The sequence below is a fragment of the Lethenteron reissneri genome, chromosome 21, assembly GCF_015708825.2.
Source record: "Lethenteron reissneri isolate LAM-NWPU_2019-01 chromosome 21, ASM1570882v1, whole genome shotgun sequence".
Classification (NCBI taxonomy): domain Eukaryota; kingdom Metazoa; phylum Chordata; class Hyperoartia; order Petromyzontiformes; family Petromyzontidae; genus Lethenteron; species Lethenteron reissneri.
This window is the reverse complement of record NC_083799.1, coordinates 11,094,660-11,109,148: the sequence shown is the minus strand read 5'-3', so window position 1 is coordinate 11,109,148 and position 14,489 is coordinate 11,094,660. Positions and strand designations below refer to the sequence as shown.

The 14,489-nt window shown below is 45.0% G+C and overlaps 1 protein-coding gene across 1 annotated transcript in view; it reads right to left on the bottom strand.

Moving 5' to 3' along the window:
• The window catches only part of LOC133345230 (protein phosphatase 1 regulatory subunit 1A-like), a 28,283-nt gene extending 14,347 nt beyond the window's left edge, over positions 1-13,936 (bottom strand). The window contains exons 1-4 of the mRNA XM_061555808.1: positions 13,391-13,936; positions 8,332-8,395; positions 6,353-6,378; positions 2,126-2,216 (exon numbers count right to left, since the gene is read on the bottom strand). Coding sequence (XP_061411792.1) covers positions 2,126-2,216; positions 6,353-6,378; positions 8,332-8,395; positions 13,391-13,531 — 322 coding nt within the window. The 5' untranslated portion in view covers positions 13,532-13,936. The remainder of the gene's footprint in view (positions 1-2,125; positions 2,217-6,352; positions 6,379-8,331; positions 8,396-13,390) is intronic.
• Between the last annotated feature and the right edge of the window lie 553 nt (positions 13,937-14,489).

Here is a 14,489-nt window from a genome sequence, read left to right as displayed (position 1 = left end):
TTTTTATTGCATTTTGACACGATGGATTTTTGAAGCATATTACTACATTTCGTTTTCACCAATAGACGGATTAGTGATTTTTATCTCGAAACCTGTTCATTATTTATGCCGATTTTTCAACATACCTGCATCGGGGTTAACATTTACAAGCTTAACATGCATCAGTTCCACATGCTTGCATTGCATCTCCATAAGTATTTATTTTTTTTTTGCTCTATAGGTCAGCAGCTGGGCTACAGAATGATAATTACATTTGCAATTTGAAATGTAGAATGAGATGTAGAAACGATTTCGTCCCTTTATTTGAAGCATTTGCCAATTTTCATTCACTTAAATCGAAAATGCTGGTTTTATTATGTATACATACTGTGTTGGCAGATCATTTTTATAATGGAGATAATTTTCAAGCAAGCTTGTTGTCAAGAATTCAAGATGAATTATATATGCATATGTCGGTAGCTTAGTAGAATGTAACAATGCACCGATGAATCAATGAATGTCAATTCTTAAGCTCACAATATGTGCATGGAATGGTGTGCGTATCCATTCACGTTTTACAATTCATGCATGTTGTTATGTAATATGTTTTAATGAGCCCAATCGTGATAATTAATCAAAACGCGAGTGAGCCAAATCATTACACATTTAAAATGTTGCTAAATTCGTATTATAAATGGTAGTCCTGCTTGAAGTAATGACGTTATGAGTGCAATGTTGAGAATTCTACTTGCTCTCGTGAATAAGTCCCCCTTATATTGGAACCTTGAAAAATAAACAGTAACGTAACCATCGCATGCATCACGCCCACTGTGGTGGACTGCTATGATTTACACGGCTGCTCTGAAATTATATGGGAGGTGGGGGGGGACCTCCCAATGTCACGGTTAAATACATGCAACTTAATGAATATGATGACAACGATGGTGATGAAACAGTAACTTTGGGGCTACACCGCTCCACTAAAACGTAAGTCTCATCTTGTGAAACGGCAGCGAATGTATTTTGACTCCTTCCGCGTTTCAAGCGTGCGGCGTGCGGTTGCCCGACTTGGTCGCTGATGTTTTAAACACGATTGACCCTGGGGCTCCTAAAGGAGGAGTCGCTAATGGATATTTATGCGACACATAACAGGGTCACGAAATCACTGCTGATGCTGCTGATGCTGCACACTGGGTGAAGGCCACGCAAAATAATTCAGGATAATCGTAAACTGAATTCACGACCATCTACGCACATGCTAATGTAAGACATTGTTGCCACGGCGTCAGGATGACGCAGGTCAGAGATTTCTGCATTTGATGTCCAATTTTCTCGATTCGTATGTATCACAACTAGCACATTATAGCATGACACATCGCTAAATTAATGCATGATGTTCTTGTTGTATTTGTGTTCACTCTTGCAGTGAATGCATAATCCATGGTGACTGCTCACGCAGTTATATTTATAAATTGAACAGTCTCGATCTATTCCAGCTTCTTAAACAAAGGCAACGCGATCGTTAATATAGAGTTAAGCCAAACGGCCCGATAATTGGGACCTTCCTGAAAGGGCCTTGAGACTCGGTGAGGCTTTACGAGGTACACGATAATTCTCTACAAATCTGGCTGTCACCTGATGATGATGCTAGTTGTAATATCTGGAGAAACGTCATACTCGAATTATGAATGTTGTGGGTTTACTTGCCAACACATCGGTGTGCTGTACTAGTAACGAATTGGCATGTTTTGTTTACGTGACATACCTTACTCATTGACTGTGCCGGGTGGTGGCGGGTCTAACGACGCATTTATATTTACACGATCTAACTCAAAAACCTATATTATGGGTTCCACGATAATTGTCAAAATTATATTACAAACTATTTATCTTGTGCAGCGCTTGAGCAATCAGCCACTGTGGTATTGTTGTGCCACGGTCCCATGACCACGGTCTATAACTAGTCAACACGCTTCGAGAAACCAGGAAAGTGATCTCGGCCCAATTTCCCCACGATAAGCCTTACCGCACAAAACTGCGCCGGCCTGACCAAGACCTGCGCTTTGATCCTTCAGGGCGAATGTGCTCAGCTATCCATTAAAATGAGCACACCGTGACGGACGGACAACCGAGCAAACGGACGTACCTTCCATGGTGGGTGGGTTGTACACACAGTCGCTGGTAGTAGTGGTAGCCTTTGGGACGTCACTGCTATCCGAGTCGGCGACTGCGCAGCCCTGCGGTGTTTGGTAAATAAGAAACCGCACATCAGTGATGCTCCGGTACCACTTGACCCTCCACAAGTGCCACCCAGAGGACCTTCGAGTGATTTATTTCGTCCATGTTTCCCGGACAACTCTTGTACCTAATTCATACCCAATCATGAATTGCATTAGTAGCAATTATAGTCGGCATAGCCTTTGTGCGTTTTTTGTTTTTGCAACGCAAAAATCCAATTTCACATTTTTAATTGTACACATTCATGGTGTCCCGTTATGGTTTTGTTATACAAGTAATTACATACAAGGGTTGTTTTTGTACTCTTTAAACTCTAGAGATGGACGTTACCTTTACCTATACACTGCGTGTTGAGGTGGGGTAACATTGACATGCCTTATAAATCCTGATTGCATTGCATGATATAAAATGTCTTAACCAGAGGAATTATGTTAATGTATTATATTAATAGCCCACAGTGCAAATGTATCACAGATTACAAGAACGTGTAGATTAGAGAACATAATGCAGGCGAATGGCATCGTTCAAACTGTCAAGTGAAGCAAATGGGCTTGGGTATGTACGTATAACTTATTTTGCACCGTACGCAACCAACCGTGCTAATCGGAGGTGCGGGGAATCAGAGGTGGGTCAATCGTGCAGGACATGTGCGAAAAGGGGTCATGACCGATGGTGACAAAAAGTGACGGAGTGGCAGCTAAGAGATGGGACGCATCTGGGATCGTGTCCACTGGGGGGATGGGGCAATGAAATAAGTTTGCTACAAATGAACCACAATACCTCGCTGATCTCGTAAACCATCACGCGAACTCCGGACATCCTCGCAGCATTTTTTGACTTGCCATCGAACAAAGACAGTCACTGCATCGTATGCTTTCAGATGCGCTTCTACGGCCGTCTGGAACGCTCTCTCCCTTACGATATTAGGAGACACTGGGAGCTATGCACATTTAAATCAAAATTGAAAACTAATTTCTTTAGAACTGCTTTCGGTGTTAAGTTTGTTGGTTGGCTATTTACAGAGCGAAAGAAGTTAAACATGCAGTACATACATAGTTTGCAAGTGCTCTGGATGATTTTTACACCGCAAGACCGCGGGAGATGGCAACGGCTTGGGTAGCCCTTTATCCAGGAGTGCATTAACCATGTGTAAGGACAGTATGGGGCCTAGTAGCCGTAAATAACATTGTGTAACAGTTGTTTAATTAATTGTTTGTTCCTGGGTAGTAAGTGTTATTTCCTAATTGCGTATGCCTCGAAAGTAGAGAAAATGTCTATTATTCCCCACCTTTTGTGACCAGGACAGTGATTTTTTTGAAATTTACCTATTTTCCAAAACATTCCAAATAGATTCAGTGCTGAGAAATCTTAAAGTAACTTCTACAAAATTATAGAACTTTCCAGTAATATAAATAGTAGTATAAATACAGGGGCCCGCCAGTTCAGTTTAGTTCCAGCTACCTAAGTGGATACATATCTGCATTTTTCTGAGATAGTAGCAAGAGGCTGCAAGCATCCGGCAGACGCATTTTGCTATGTCTGCGGCTAATTTATCAAGACAAGAGCGAAAAAGTACTCTGTGGAAGCATCTGCTAAGATGTGCGAGGCCTACAAGGCATATTTTGGCATGCCTGTCGGGGATCAGGATAAACCCTGGACACCTCATTTCACCTGCGAGCAATGAAAAAAAACCACGGAAGGTAAGATGGACAATTGTTGCTCAGAATTTTACGTTATAAAATTTGTTAAAATGAGAAAAAAAATCTATGTTATAAAAAAAATATATCACATATGAAAAATGTTGCGAGAATCTCTTACACATTAGTCATGGGTGAAATAAATGTATTTTCGTAGGATGGTCGAGGGGAAAAGAGAGCCATAAAGTTGGCTATCCCAAGAATTTGTCGGAAACCCACTGACCACTCAAGCAACTGCTACTTCTGCATGGTGGACCCTTCCAAACGTCGGACTGGCAAGCTACATAAAGTCACCCAGTTGTATATAGTCAACCTGCGTTCACCTGATAACATGTCATCGAGTCGGGTGGCTGTAATATTAAATATATGTATAACTTAAGCAAGACAGCACCTCTGAGTGCTACATTACACATGGGTAGTGATGATGATCACGATAGTACTTTGCGTGAAATCAAGAATCCTGTGGAGTGATCATCATCGCCACATTAATGTGGAATTTCAGCTATGACGTGCGTTTTGCGTGGGGAAAAATTGTGACGGCTTGACGCAATTGCAAACAAAATTGTAAGGCATTCTTCACGTGGGCATATACAACAATAATAATATATTAAATGTCTCGATGCTTATTGTGATCCACGTATTGATACCTCACTGATTTCTAATGAGGAATAATCCTCTCACTCTCTTCTCAACAGGTGGGATGTGCATGTTGTGTTGTGCGAGCGATGGCTCCCATATATTACAGAGAAGAGCGTTAATGGACTTAACACGTGCACCCACATTGGGTGGGAGACGTGTGAAAGCTTTGAAATAAAACGGAGGCTTCTCTATAAAGGTCACGTCTTTTGTGTTAGTGGGATATCAATAAATGGATCACAGTGTCTGTATTTTTCTAGTGTTCTTTTAATGCAACAATCTCGCACAATATTAACAAAGACACAGTCGCAATTCACGCGGCGAAGGCGATCCGCTATTCTTTTAAATCGGGGTAACCTCAGTGGGCTGGGGGTTTAGTCAGCAGCTGCCACTCCATGTGGCAGTGCACGATGTTGACGTGACAAGGGCAGTCTGCAGTGAAATTGTAAACAACGCACCACCCGGAATGATGGCGCCAATATCGTATGATCAGACTTGAGCCGAGATCGGGCTCGGATGGGTGACCACCACAAACCAACGGTGCGATAGACGTTCTGGCCAGCAGAGGGCAGTACAACATTATCCACTGTTTAACTTCTTTTGTGCCCTACGTAGCCAACCGAACTAATTCCACCTCCCACGCCCCCGGCCCCTCGCACCTTCAGCAACCCGCACAGACCAGCGTGTTGAAGTATGGTCACAATATCCGTCACACAGACCCACAACGCGTGGGTTTGTGCCGTCACCCGGCAGCAGTTAGACAAACGGGGCTGTACCTTGTGCAAGAAAGAGCACGGGACAACGTGGATTCACATCGCGCGCCCTCTAAATAAAGAAACTGCATCGCGAGGCGTTGCACACAGCGGTGGTTAGACGTGCATTGCGGGATAAATGAGGACAATTAATAGTTAACGCTGTAGGATACACATTTTAAGAGCAGAGACACGACGGGCCAGATGAGTAAAGGAAACGTCTAGAACTTGGACTCGAACAGAGGCAGGGAGTCGATCAGAAAGAGGGGCGAAATGAGGTGATGTGGTGGGGGATACGAGTGGGTTTCCGACTATGGAGACAACAGAGCATGAGGAGTGACCTCTCGCTCAGCGAATGTTGAGAGAACGCAATGTGCAATGTGGACATATATACAGCAGTCTATAGAGTCGGTGGTCTGGATGTCTTGTGACCCTAATTTAGTCTCTAAAACGTGATATTTTTCAAGTAAGATTTATTTAAAACATAAATGAATATGCAAAGGGTTCAATTCATTGGGGGCGGGTCACGAGACATATTGGACCGCCCTAAAGATGCCCCGGGTTGCTCGTTGCACAGTGGCACCAGAAACCCGCTTGGAACATTCTAGCAGTGAATCTATCATCGTTGTTTGGGCCGTGTACAAGTCTGTGTTCCACATCCACGCTCACGCTCCCCAATTGTCCTGGACAAGCTCCAGCGGTGGAACAAACAAACAAGACCCGTTCACGTTCAAGAGATGCCAACGAGCACACAGGTTGAGCGCGCAGACGCGTGCGGACCGACGAGGGAGAGAGAGGGTGGCTGCCGACTGCATGGGGCATATTGAATGCATCCACATGTCATTGTGGATGCTTTAGGTTGCGACGTTTATGCGTAGATAAGGCGCCGTGGAATGACGTTGACACGTCGCACAAAAGCGCTGTGTACCGCACGCGATCGCTGTTCATTGAGAGCACGGCACGGCCACTACCCGAGCATGCGGCCCTTGATCGTTCTATTTATCGACCGTGGCGTGCGCCTTTGTTGTCGCTCAACTTCAAGAGACTCACCTCCGAGGGATCTTGAGTCCTGTCATCTGCTCCCCCGTCGAGACAGAGGCGGAGACAGACAAAGATGAGTGAGTTCACGGCGAACTGTGTAACATCTCTTGCACATTGCGGCTTTTATTCATTGGACGGGTTATGAATGTATGTTAATTTCTATAACTTTTTTTTGTATTAACACAGAAGCCTGGTCGTTGTGATCATCGTGTTCTGTGCTGCCCTGCAGTGCACGCAGTGCACGTGTTGTGTCTGGCACTGCAGTGTACGTGTTGTGTTCTACACTGCAGTGCACGTGTTGTGTTCTACACTGCACGTGTTGTGTTCTGCAGTGCACGTGTTGTGTTCTACACTGCAGTGCACGTGTTGTGTTCTGCAGTGCACGTGTTGTGTTCTACACTGCAGTGCACGTGTTGTGTTCTGCACTGCACGTGTTGTGTCTGGCACTGCAGTGCACGTGTTGTGTTCTACACTGCAGTGCACGTTTTGTGTTCTACACTGCAGTGCACGTGTTGTGTTCTGCAGTGCACGTGTTGTGTCTTGCCCTGCAGTGGACGTGTTGTGTTCTACACTGCAGTGCACGTGTAGTGTTCTTGCAGTGCACGTGTTGTGTTCTACATTACGTGATTAGGCAAGAGGAGCCGCAATACAGTCCCTCCAGAAAAACGCGATTATGCGATCGCAAGATTCCACGCAAAATCAGCCAAAGTCCGCATATTTATGCGGGGGGCGCGTTTTTTCAAATACGCCGCACTTTCGCCGCATATGCGGGCTTGCATGATTTCATAATCCCCGCATTTTCGTTGCAAAAAGTCACATATATCTTAGCAGAAAGTTGAAAAATGTTGCGTTTACTTCACACAAGCGCAGCCATTTCCCCTGTTGCCATGGGAACGTTATGAAGTGTTAGAGGCTACGTAGTTAGTTTTATTCAGGAGTTTATGTAACTTTACAGTTGTAAGATTGCACTTTTTTGTTAGTAGTATGTAAATTTACATTACTGTAAGACTGTAATGTTACTGTATTGCTTACGTTACTGTGCACTGAAAACACTTATTTTAACAGAAGATGTCTGTTTTGTATAGCTACCTCTGTAAAACAGGAAGCACACATTTTATTTTTTAATATTTTATTTATTCATTTTTACAGAAGTTGTAGCATATTCATTTTGTAAAGCTACAGAACTTGTTCGACTCAATGTTTTGTAAGTTTGAGCCATCTGTTTGTTAAGGTCTGAAATAAAACAAGATGAGAACTTAAATATTCCCAGCGCTTTCTGTGATGTAGTATGCTTGCTTATCATAGGAAGTAATAAGAAATTACTCTTTACATTAAAGTAGTAGCCTAGTGAATAGGGTGTTGGGGGAATCACTTTTTTTCTCTTTTTCATCAAACCGCAGTTTTTGCAAGTTCCCGCAATTTAATCGCATAAAATTGCATAAATATCCCGCATATTCCATCGCATTTTTTAAGAAAACGTGCCGCATAATCAACGATTTTTGCCCGCAACAATCACCAAAAAACTCCGCGTTTTTCTGGAGGGACTGGCAATAGACAATAGCCTCTGGGTGCGACCGTGCGAGACAAATCAATTATTGGGGCCCCACCTGACCGATTGCCGCACCCCCTGAGCTGATAATTTCGTCACTACGGCACTGGTTTGTGGTCCTGTCCTGCCCTGCTGTGCTTGTAGGAGCTTCCCTGATCACGTCCCGTACCACCGTGCCCCCATTATGCCCCAGTGCCGTGCCGTACCACCGTGCCCCCATTATGCCCCAGTGCCGTGCCGTGCCACCGTGCCCCCATTATGCCCCAGTGCCGTGCCGTATCACCGTGCCCTGTGTAGGCCTCTCCGTGCCTCGCACTCAGCGCAAGTGCTCCTCGTGCCCTGCCCCACTCTGTGTGTGCGTGTCAGGACACGGTGTCCCACTGGGCCTCCCTTTGTAGCGATCTTCCCTGAAGTTGCCCCCTTTATTGTCACCACTTACCTGGCTGTGACGCCTGTTCGTTCATGACCACCAACTTGGCCGGAGTGGGACGTCTCCTCCTAATCTGATACCGCGCAACACAGATCGATGCAGTGATGAATACATATACCGTATATGTCAACAGGTGCATTCCACGTGTACAGCCCCTTTTGTCAATCCACTGCTGAATTCGGCAACGAAACATCTCAATACTTCAAGAGCCGGAATAAATAACGCTCGCGAAGCAGTCCCTAAAAAGACGCATGCTGCTCGGGACCGGCCGGTTGCCGACCCCTGGACTCATGGGTATTGTTTGAATGTACGTCGCCACGCTGTTCAGTGCGGATTGGTGAAGGGGTGGAGGAATCTAGCAGTAGAGCACAGTACAACAATTCATTTTTTCTGCACTGCCCTCTTCTGCACAGGACGCAGCCGTGCAGCAGCCGGCACCGCGCTGGAGTGCGTGGTGGTTGCTCATTTCAATCGGACGACCCAGGTTCAACACTGCTTAGCTTTGCCAAATCTCAGAGCGGACAGGAACATTCTATATTCTCTGGTTCTTTCGGTAAAGTCACGTAGATAGAAAGAAAAAAAAGATGAGAAAAAACACGTTTCGGTCGCAACACACGCGGCCGTCTTCAGGTGAGAAAAAATTATCGATTTAGCAATTTAATGACAAGGCTGTAGGAGTTTCTCATCTGAAGACGGCCGCTTGTGTTGCGACCGAAACGTCGTGTTTTCTTTTATTATTTTTCTACCCACGTGACTTTACCGAAAGAACCACAGAGCATGGATTCCTGCAGCCACGAAAGCTTCAAATCAAGAAGGAACATTCTAGCCCAATTTCGTCCAAGGTCTCTGTACAGGTGCATTGCGTTTTTAATTGAAATTTAATGACAAGCTACAGTATTTCGACTGTGTCCTTGCGACCAAGACTATGAACCGTTTCTTAAACCACGGTGGTGTGTGCTCTTTCAACAAAGGAGGAAGAGCAAAACCACGAACTGTCTCTCCTGACGCCCTCTTGTCGTGGCCAGCAGACCTCGACATTGGCATTTAGCTCCTGAAAATATTGCCACATGCAAAAATAGAAACATTTATTGAAACCACGTGTTGCTATATAATGCACTTTTATAATCAGTGTTGTTAACACGTCTATATTTATAAAGATACGCTGGTCCCAATGGACTCTTACTTGATTACAAAAAAGATTACTTGTACCCATAAGAAAATGTAATTTTATACATTGTCGGTTTTCAATCCCTAGATGAATAATCCCTGAAGATGTTTCTTCATTTTGTTGAGCAGTTGCTCAGGAAATGACCTTAAGCCTAAAAACAAATCACTCTCAATTTCCCCGCTCTCATTGGATCTTGGAAGCTCAGCGGCGTTGAGTCGTCTGGTTAGAGCTGAGATGAGTGAGCATGCAGGAACCGCAAATGTTGAACAACAGTTGACATTGTCGTGTGGCATCCCCTCGTATGCATGGTCTGTTTTCTCAAGGTCCTCTGGTGCCTCCCCATTGAAGCGCAACACTCATCAGTGTTGTTGGCCAAAGGTCACAATTAATGGACCCGCGTCAACAAGCATCTCGAGACTCAGGGAGGGTTTTCTGGATAATTCATTCGTATTTTGTTTTCTAGAAAAATAGCTGAAATAAAAAAAATGTATCTGGTTATGAACAGCTATGTACCTCTCTTTCACAATCATATCCCTGACCTATATACAGTAATTTTTTGTTAAAAAACACAATGGGTGTTTTGTGAGACGATTGTGGTGTCCTCGTGAGCTTATACGCTGGTGGATTTGTATCAGTGACGTGCGGTGAGGTCAATAGCTGGGGAGGCACTGGCTCGTGTCAGAGCCAGATTCACACACTGAGGGGGGCGTGGCCTCACTGAGGGGGCGTGTCCTCGTTGAGGGGGGCGTGTTAGACACGTCCCCCTCGGTGAGGCAGATGTGATAGCTGCCTCCCCTGGTGCTTTTTCATTGCAGTTTCATGACGAGACCAGCGTGCCTAAATATCTCTATACACATACGTGAAATAAGTTACCTGGAGTATGGAATGCGAGGACATGAAATGAAGGGGTCTACAAACATCACATTGGTGACATGCCGAGATAGTAACAGACACGCGCTTATTGCCCACGCTCCATCCAGTTACTGCGCAATCAGAGGGGAGGCTGAGCTCGTCGCTGCCTCACCTCTCGTCTCTCCCTGTATTTGCAGCGAAGCTCCGCAAATTTGGCGATTTTGAGTATAAAAATGATTGGAATCGTACAGAAGTGACATTGATAACACAGAACAGTGGAAAAATCTTAATATTTATTTTATTTGATTATTCTTTTTTTTTTACTTTTCGTAACAGCTATTTTCATTGGAGTATAACAGGTGAGGCTCTGCATCCCCTGCCCCCCCTGCACGTCCCTGATTTCTATTGGTGTTGTATATTAAAATTGGAGGCTTTATACAGCATAACATGGCTTAAAGTATTGGTCTGTACTCTTTGGTTCTTTTGGTAAAAAATTCAATAAAATTAAAATTAACATATCATGACAGTTTCGATCGCAACACAAGCGGTCGTCCTCAGGTGGAAAAAAAATCCAGCAGTAGAACTGCTGAACCAGCGAGAGAGCTGTTACAACAACAAGAGGTTATTTATGTGGCGAAGGGTAAGCAGGCGGGGTCTGAGCTGGAACGGAATTGCATCCCCGGACGCAAGCACGTCAGTTGTGTTAATGGGGGAGATTAGGGTGAGAGATTAGGGAGAGAGATTAGGGAGAGAGATTAGCATGAAATAAGCTTCCGTCGCCGCATAAGAGTATCGTCCCTGCATGTGCGCAAAACAGCAGCGTTAATGGGAGATTAGCACTATGTTGATGGGAGAAATTAGGCAGAGAGATTAGGGGGATTAGCAAGTTAATGTCATGTCTATGTGTAACACAAGCTGCGGCGCTGCCAACTGCGCTGTGAGAGGCAAGCGCGTCCACGCAAGAGAACCACCGCAACGGTGGCCAAGCCAGTGAGACCCCAGCCCGTTAATGCACACATAGACATGACATTAACTTGATAATCCCCCTAATCTCTCTCCCTAATCTATCTCCCTAATCTCCCCCATTAAAACAACTGACGTGCTTGCGTCCGGGGATGGAATTCCTTTCCAGCTCAGACCCCGCCTGCTTACCCTTCGCCACATAAATAACCTCTTGTTGTAACAGCTCTCTCGCTGTTTCAGCAGTTCCACTGCTGGATTTTTTTTTACGCCTGAGGATGACCGCTTGTGTTGCGATCGAAACGTCGTGATATATTATTTTTTATTTTATTTTATTTTTCTACCAACGTGACTTTTCCGAAAAAACCAAAGAGTATGGAATCCTGCAGTCACGAAAGCTTCAAATAATTATTGGTCTGTACTAGAGGGTTTTTTTTTTTCAAAATTGGACCTCAGAAAATCCTCACAAAAACTACCTGTGCCTTTGCTAGATTTTTCACGGCCATGTGCTCCTAGTTCCAGCAAGCTAAACTTGATGCAAACTCCCCCAGTCGACTGCTGGCCTGAGGAGAGGTTATCCCCTTCTCAAATGCTGCCCTCTTTGTAACTCCTCCAAATTCGAAAATACGGATTCTTATAATTAATGTAAGGTGTCAAAGACTCACAGAGCCAAAGTTAAACATATTTAGCATCCATACATTTGGACAGTGGTTAGCACATTGCACTATGACCCCGGCGGGCCTGAGTTCAATTCCTGGCCAAATTCTTGACAATTGATATTCGAACTGATCCTCGGCACCCTTCATCCCTTTACCAACCCTCATTGACCAGCATGGTGAAGTATGATCATATAAACTCCCATGACTGACATGGTGTGAGAAGGCATTCATCCAGCAGTGCAGTGACAAAGGACTGTGTATTATTGGGTGTTAATGGAAGCGTGCGAGACTCAACAAGATAAGCTAAAGTTGGGTGACCATTAAATGATCAATAGTCCAGTGGGAGAATGAAACACCTATGGAGGTGCCTAGTTATATGTTATCAATGCAGACCAGGTGTGCATGGCTGATTGAAGTACTACTTGAAAAGCTGCGCCTAAAGCACAAATGCTCATCTGGGCTCAATTTGCAACATTGAATGAGGAGTATGCAACGAAAATTGGGCAATCATTTGCTTCAACTACGGATAAATACTCGTTGGTTCTTTCGGTAAAGTCACGTAGGTATAAAATAAAATATATCACGACGTTTCGGGCGCAATACCAGCGTCCGTCATAAGTTGATAAATCATTATTCATTTTTTTGTATCTTGCCGGGAGACCAAAAATATCTGTTACAGTATTTACTTTGCAAATACAACCTGAGTCACAGTATTAATTATGCACCGCCGTGGAATATCGTGGGTAATAAATAATAAACAGATAAACATCTCATCATGGGATCTCCCTTGCACGTCCTGGCAATACAACAGGTGTTAAGATGTTAAAACACTGATTGGTCCACACCAGAGACAGATTCCTTTTAGAGCCTGGTCTCAAACGGTGTCAGACCAGAGGACGCCAAAGGGCGAACATCACAAAGACAATGCACTATCAGGACATTGAGAGCCTTTTGGCGTCCTCTGATCTAACACTGTTTAAGACTAGTCTCTAAAGAAAGCTGCCTCTGGTGTGGACCAATCAGTTTCAAAGACAATGCATATACTATCAGAGCATGTTTAATGCAGACATGATTCCTTGCAAAAGGTTTCTGTTTGGTATTTTTACATCTTAACACCTGATATATTAATACTCCCGTTCTATTGCGAGAAACGGTAAACCCTTTTCTTAGATAAACATCTGTTTGGCCATTTTTTCAATAACCGTTCCATCTGTCTCACCTGTCTTACCCTTGCACCCGTGCTCCAGTCAGCATCTCACCTATGCCACCCTCGCTCCAGTCAGCATCTCACCTATGCCACCCTCGCTCCAATCAGCATCTCACCTTTTGCCACCCTCGCTCCAGTCAGCATCTCACCTTTTGCCACCCTCGCTCCAGTCAGCATCTCACCTGTGCCACCCTTGCACCCGTGCTCCAGTCGGCGTCTCACCTGCTCAAGCGCGGCGGGGTCGAGTTGCATTTGCCCGGGCGGCATGACAAACTGCAGCTTCTTGGGGCTCCGTTGCTCCACGGAGTCCGCTGTCTGCACTCGCCCAAGCTGCACCCGTCTCTGTTGCTCGGAGCTGTCCATAGCGGGACTGCTGAAGATATGGCTGGATCAGGGTCAGGTCAAGCCTGCACTGATGTCTATCAGACGTATGGTAAAATCGAAGCTTAATGCTTTGCTAAAATACAGTTTAGTCAGGCTGGCCCCTAAATCTTTTTTTGCGTCTTGTTATATAGATGTGAGTTTGGCAAATATTACTGCAGACGGGGATGAACGTTTGATAGCTTTTGAGCGGCCAGTTGGGAGACAGTGCAGTGAGACAAGAGATCGGTAGGGTGAGAGAGGAGATCGATTTGGTTGAGGATATAGATGACGGAGGACAGCTACGGGAACCTTAAACTGCCCTGAGCTCTGCTGACTGCAGGAGCGAAGAGTCTCTGCATTTAACCGTGCTCAGACATAGGGGTGGCTCGGGATGCGTGGGAGCAGAACGGAGATTGGGCAACGGAGCGAGCGAGCGAGAGAGAGAGCGAGCGAGGTGTTGAGCTGTGGGAGGGACAGGGAGGTGCTTGGGGGGAGATCGAGTGCCGGGTTTGTAAGTGGGGTTGGGGGGGCGTTATGAAAAGGTACGATGGCAACAGAGGAGTTGGTATCAGATTACGCCATGGAAACGTCTGGAGCGGTGGTGGCAATGTTGCTGGATTAACGTCAGTGTAACTTTGTTTCATTTCGCAAAAATACGTTGTGCAGACACACTCTGCAGGGATTTGCTGCATTTAGAAGCAGGTGGTGGCCAACAGAAACACCACTGAGGATGTTATTTTGCTTAATGTGGGAACCGTGGCAGGTTTCAACATCTTTTTTTAAACGTGTCTTAGCTACTTGCTATCATGTTTATTGCAAGTCGCGGTGGATTTGTTTTATAACCGGTATCCGAGACATTTCGGGACTCTTATTTAAAAAGCGCCCATCGTTGGAGCAACGAAATAATACAACAAAGCAACTTCTAGCTCAGCCTTGTCTCATACTGAAGGTCGGTATA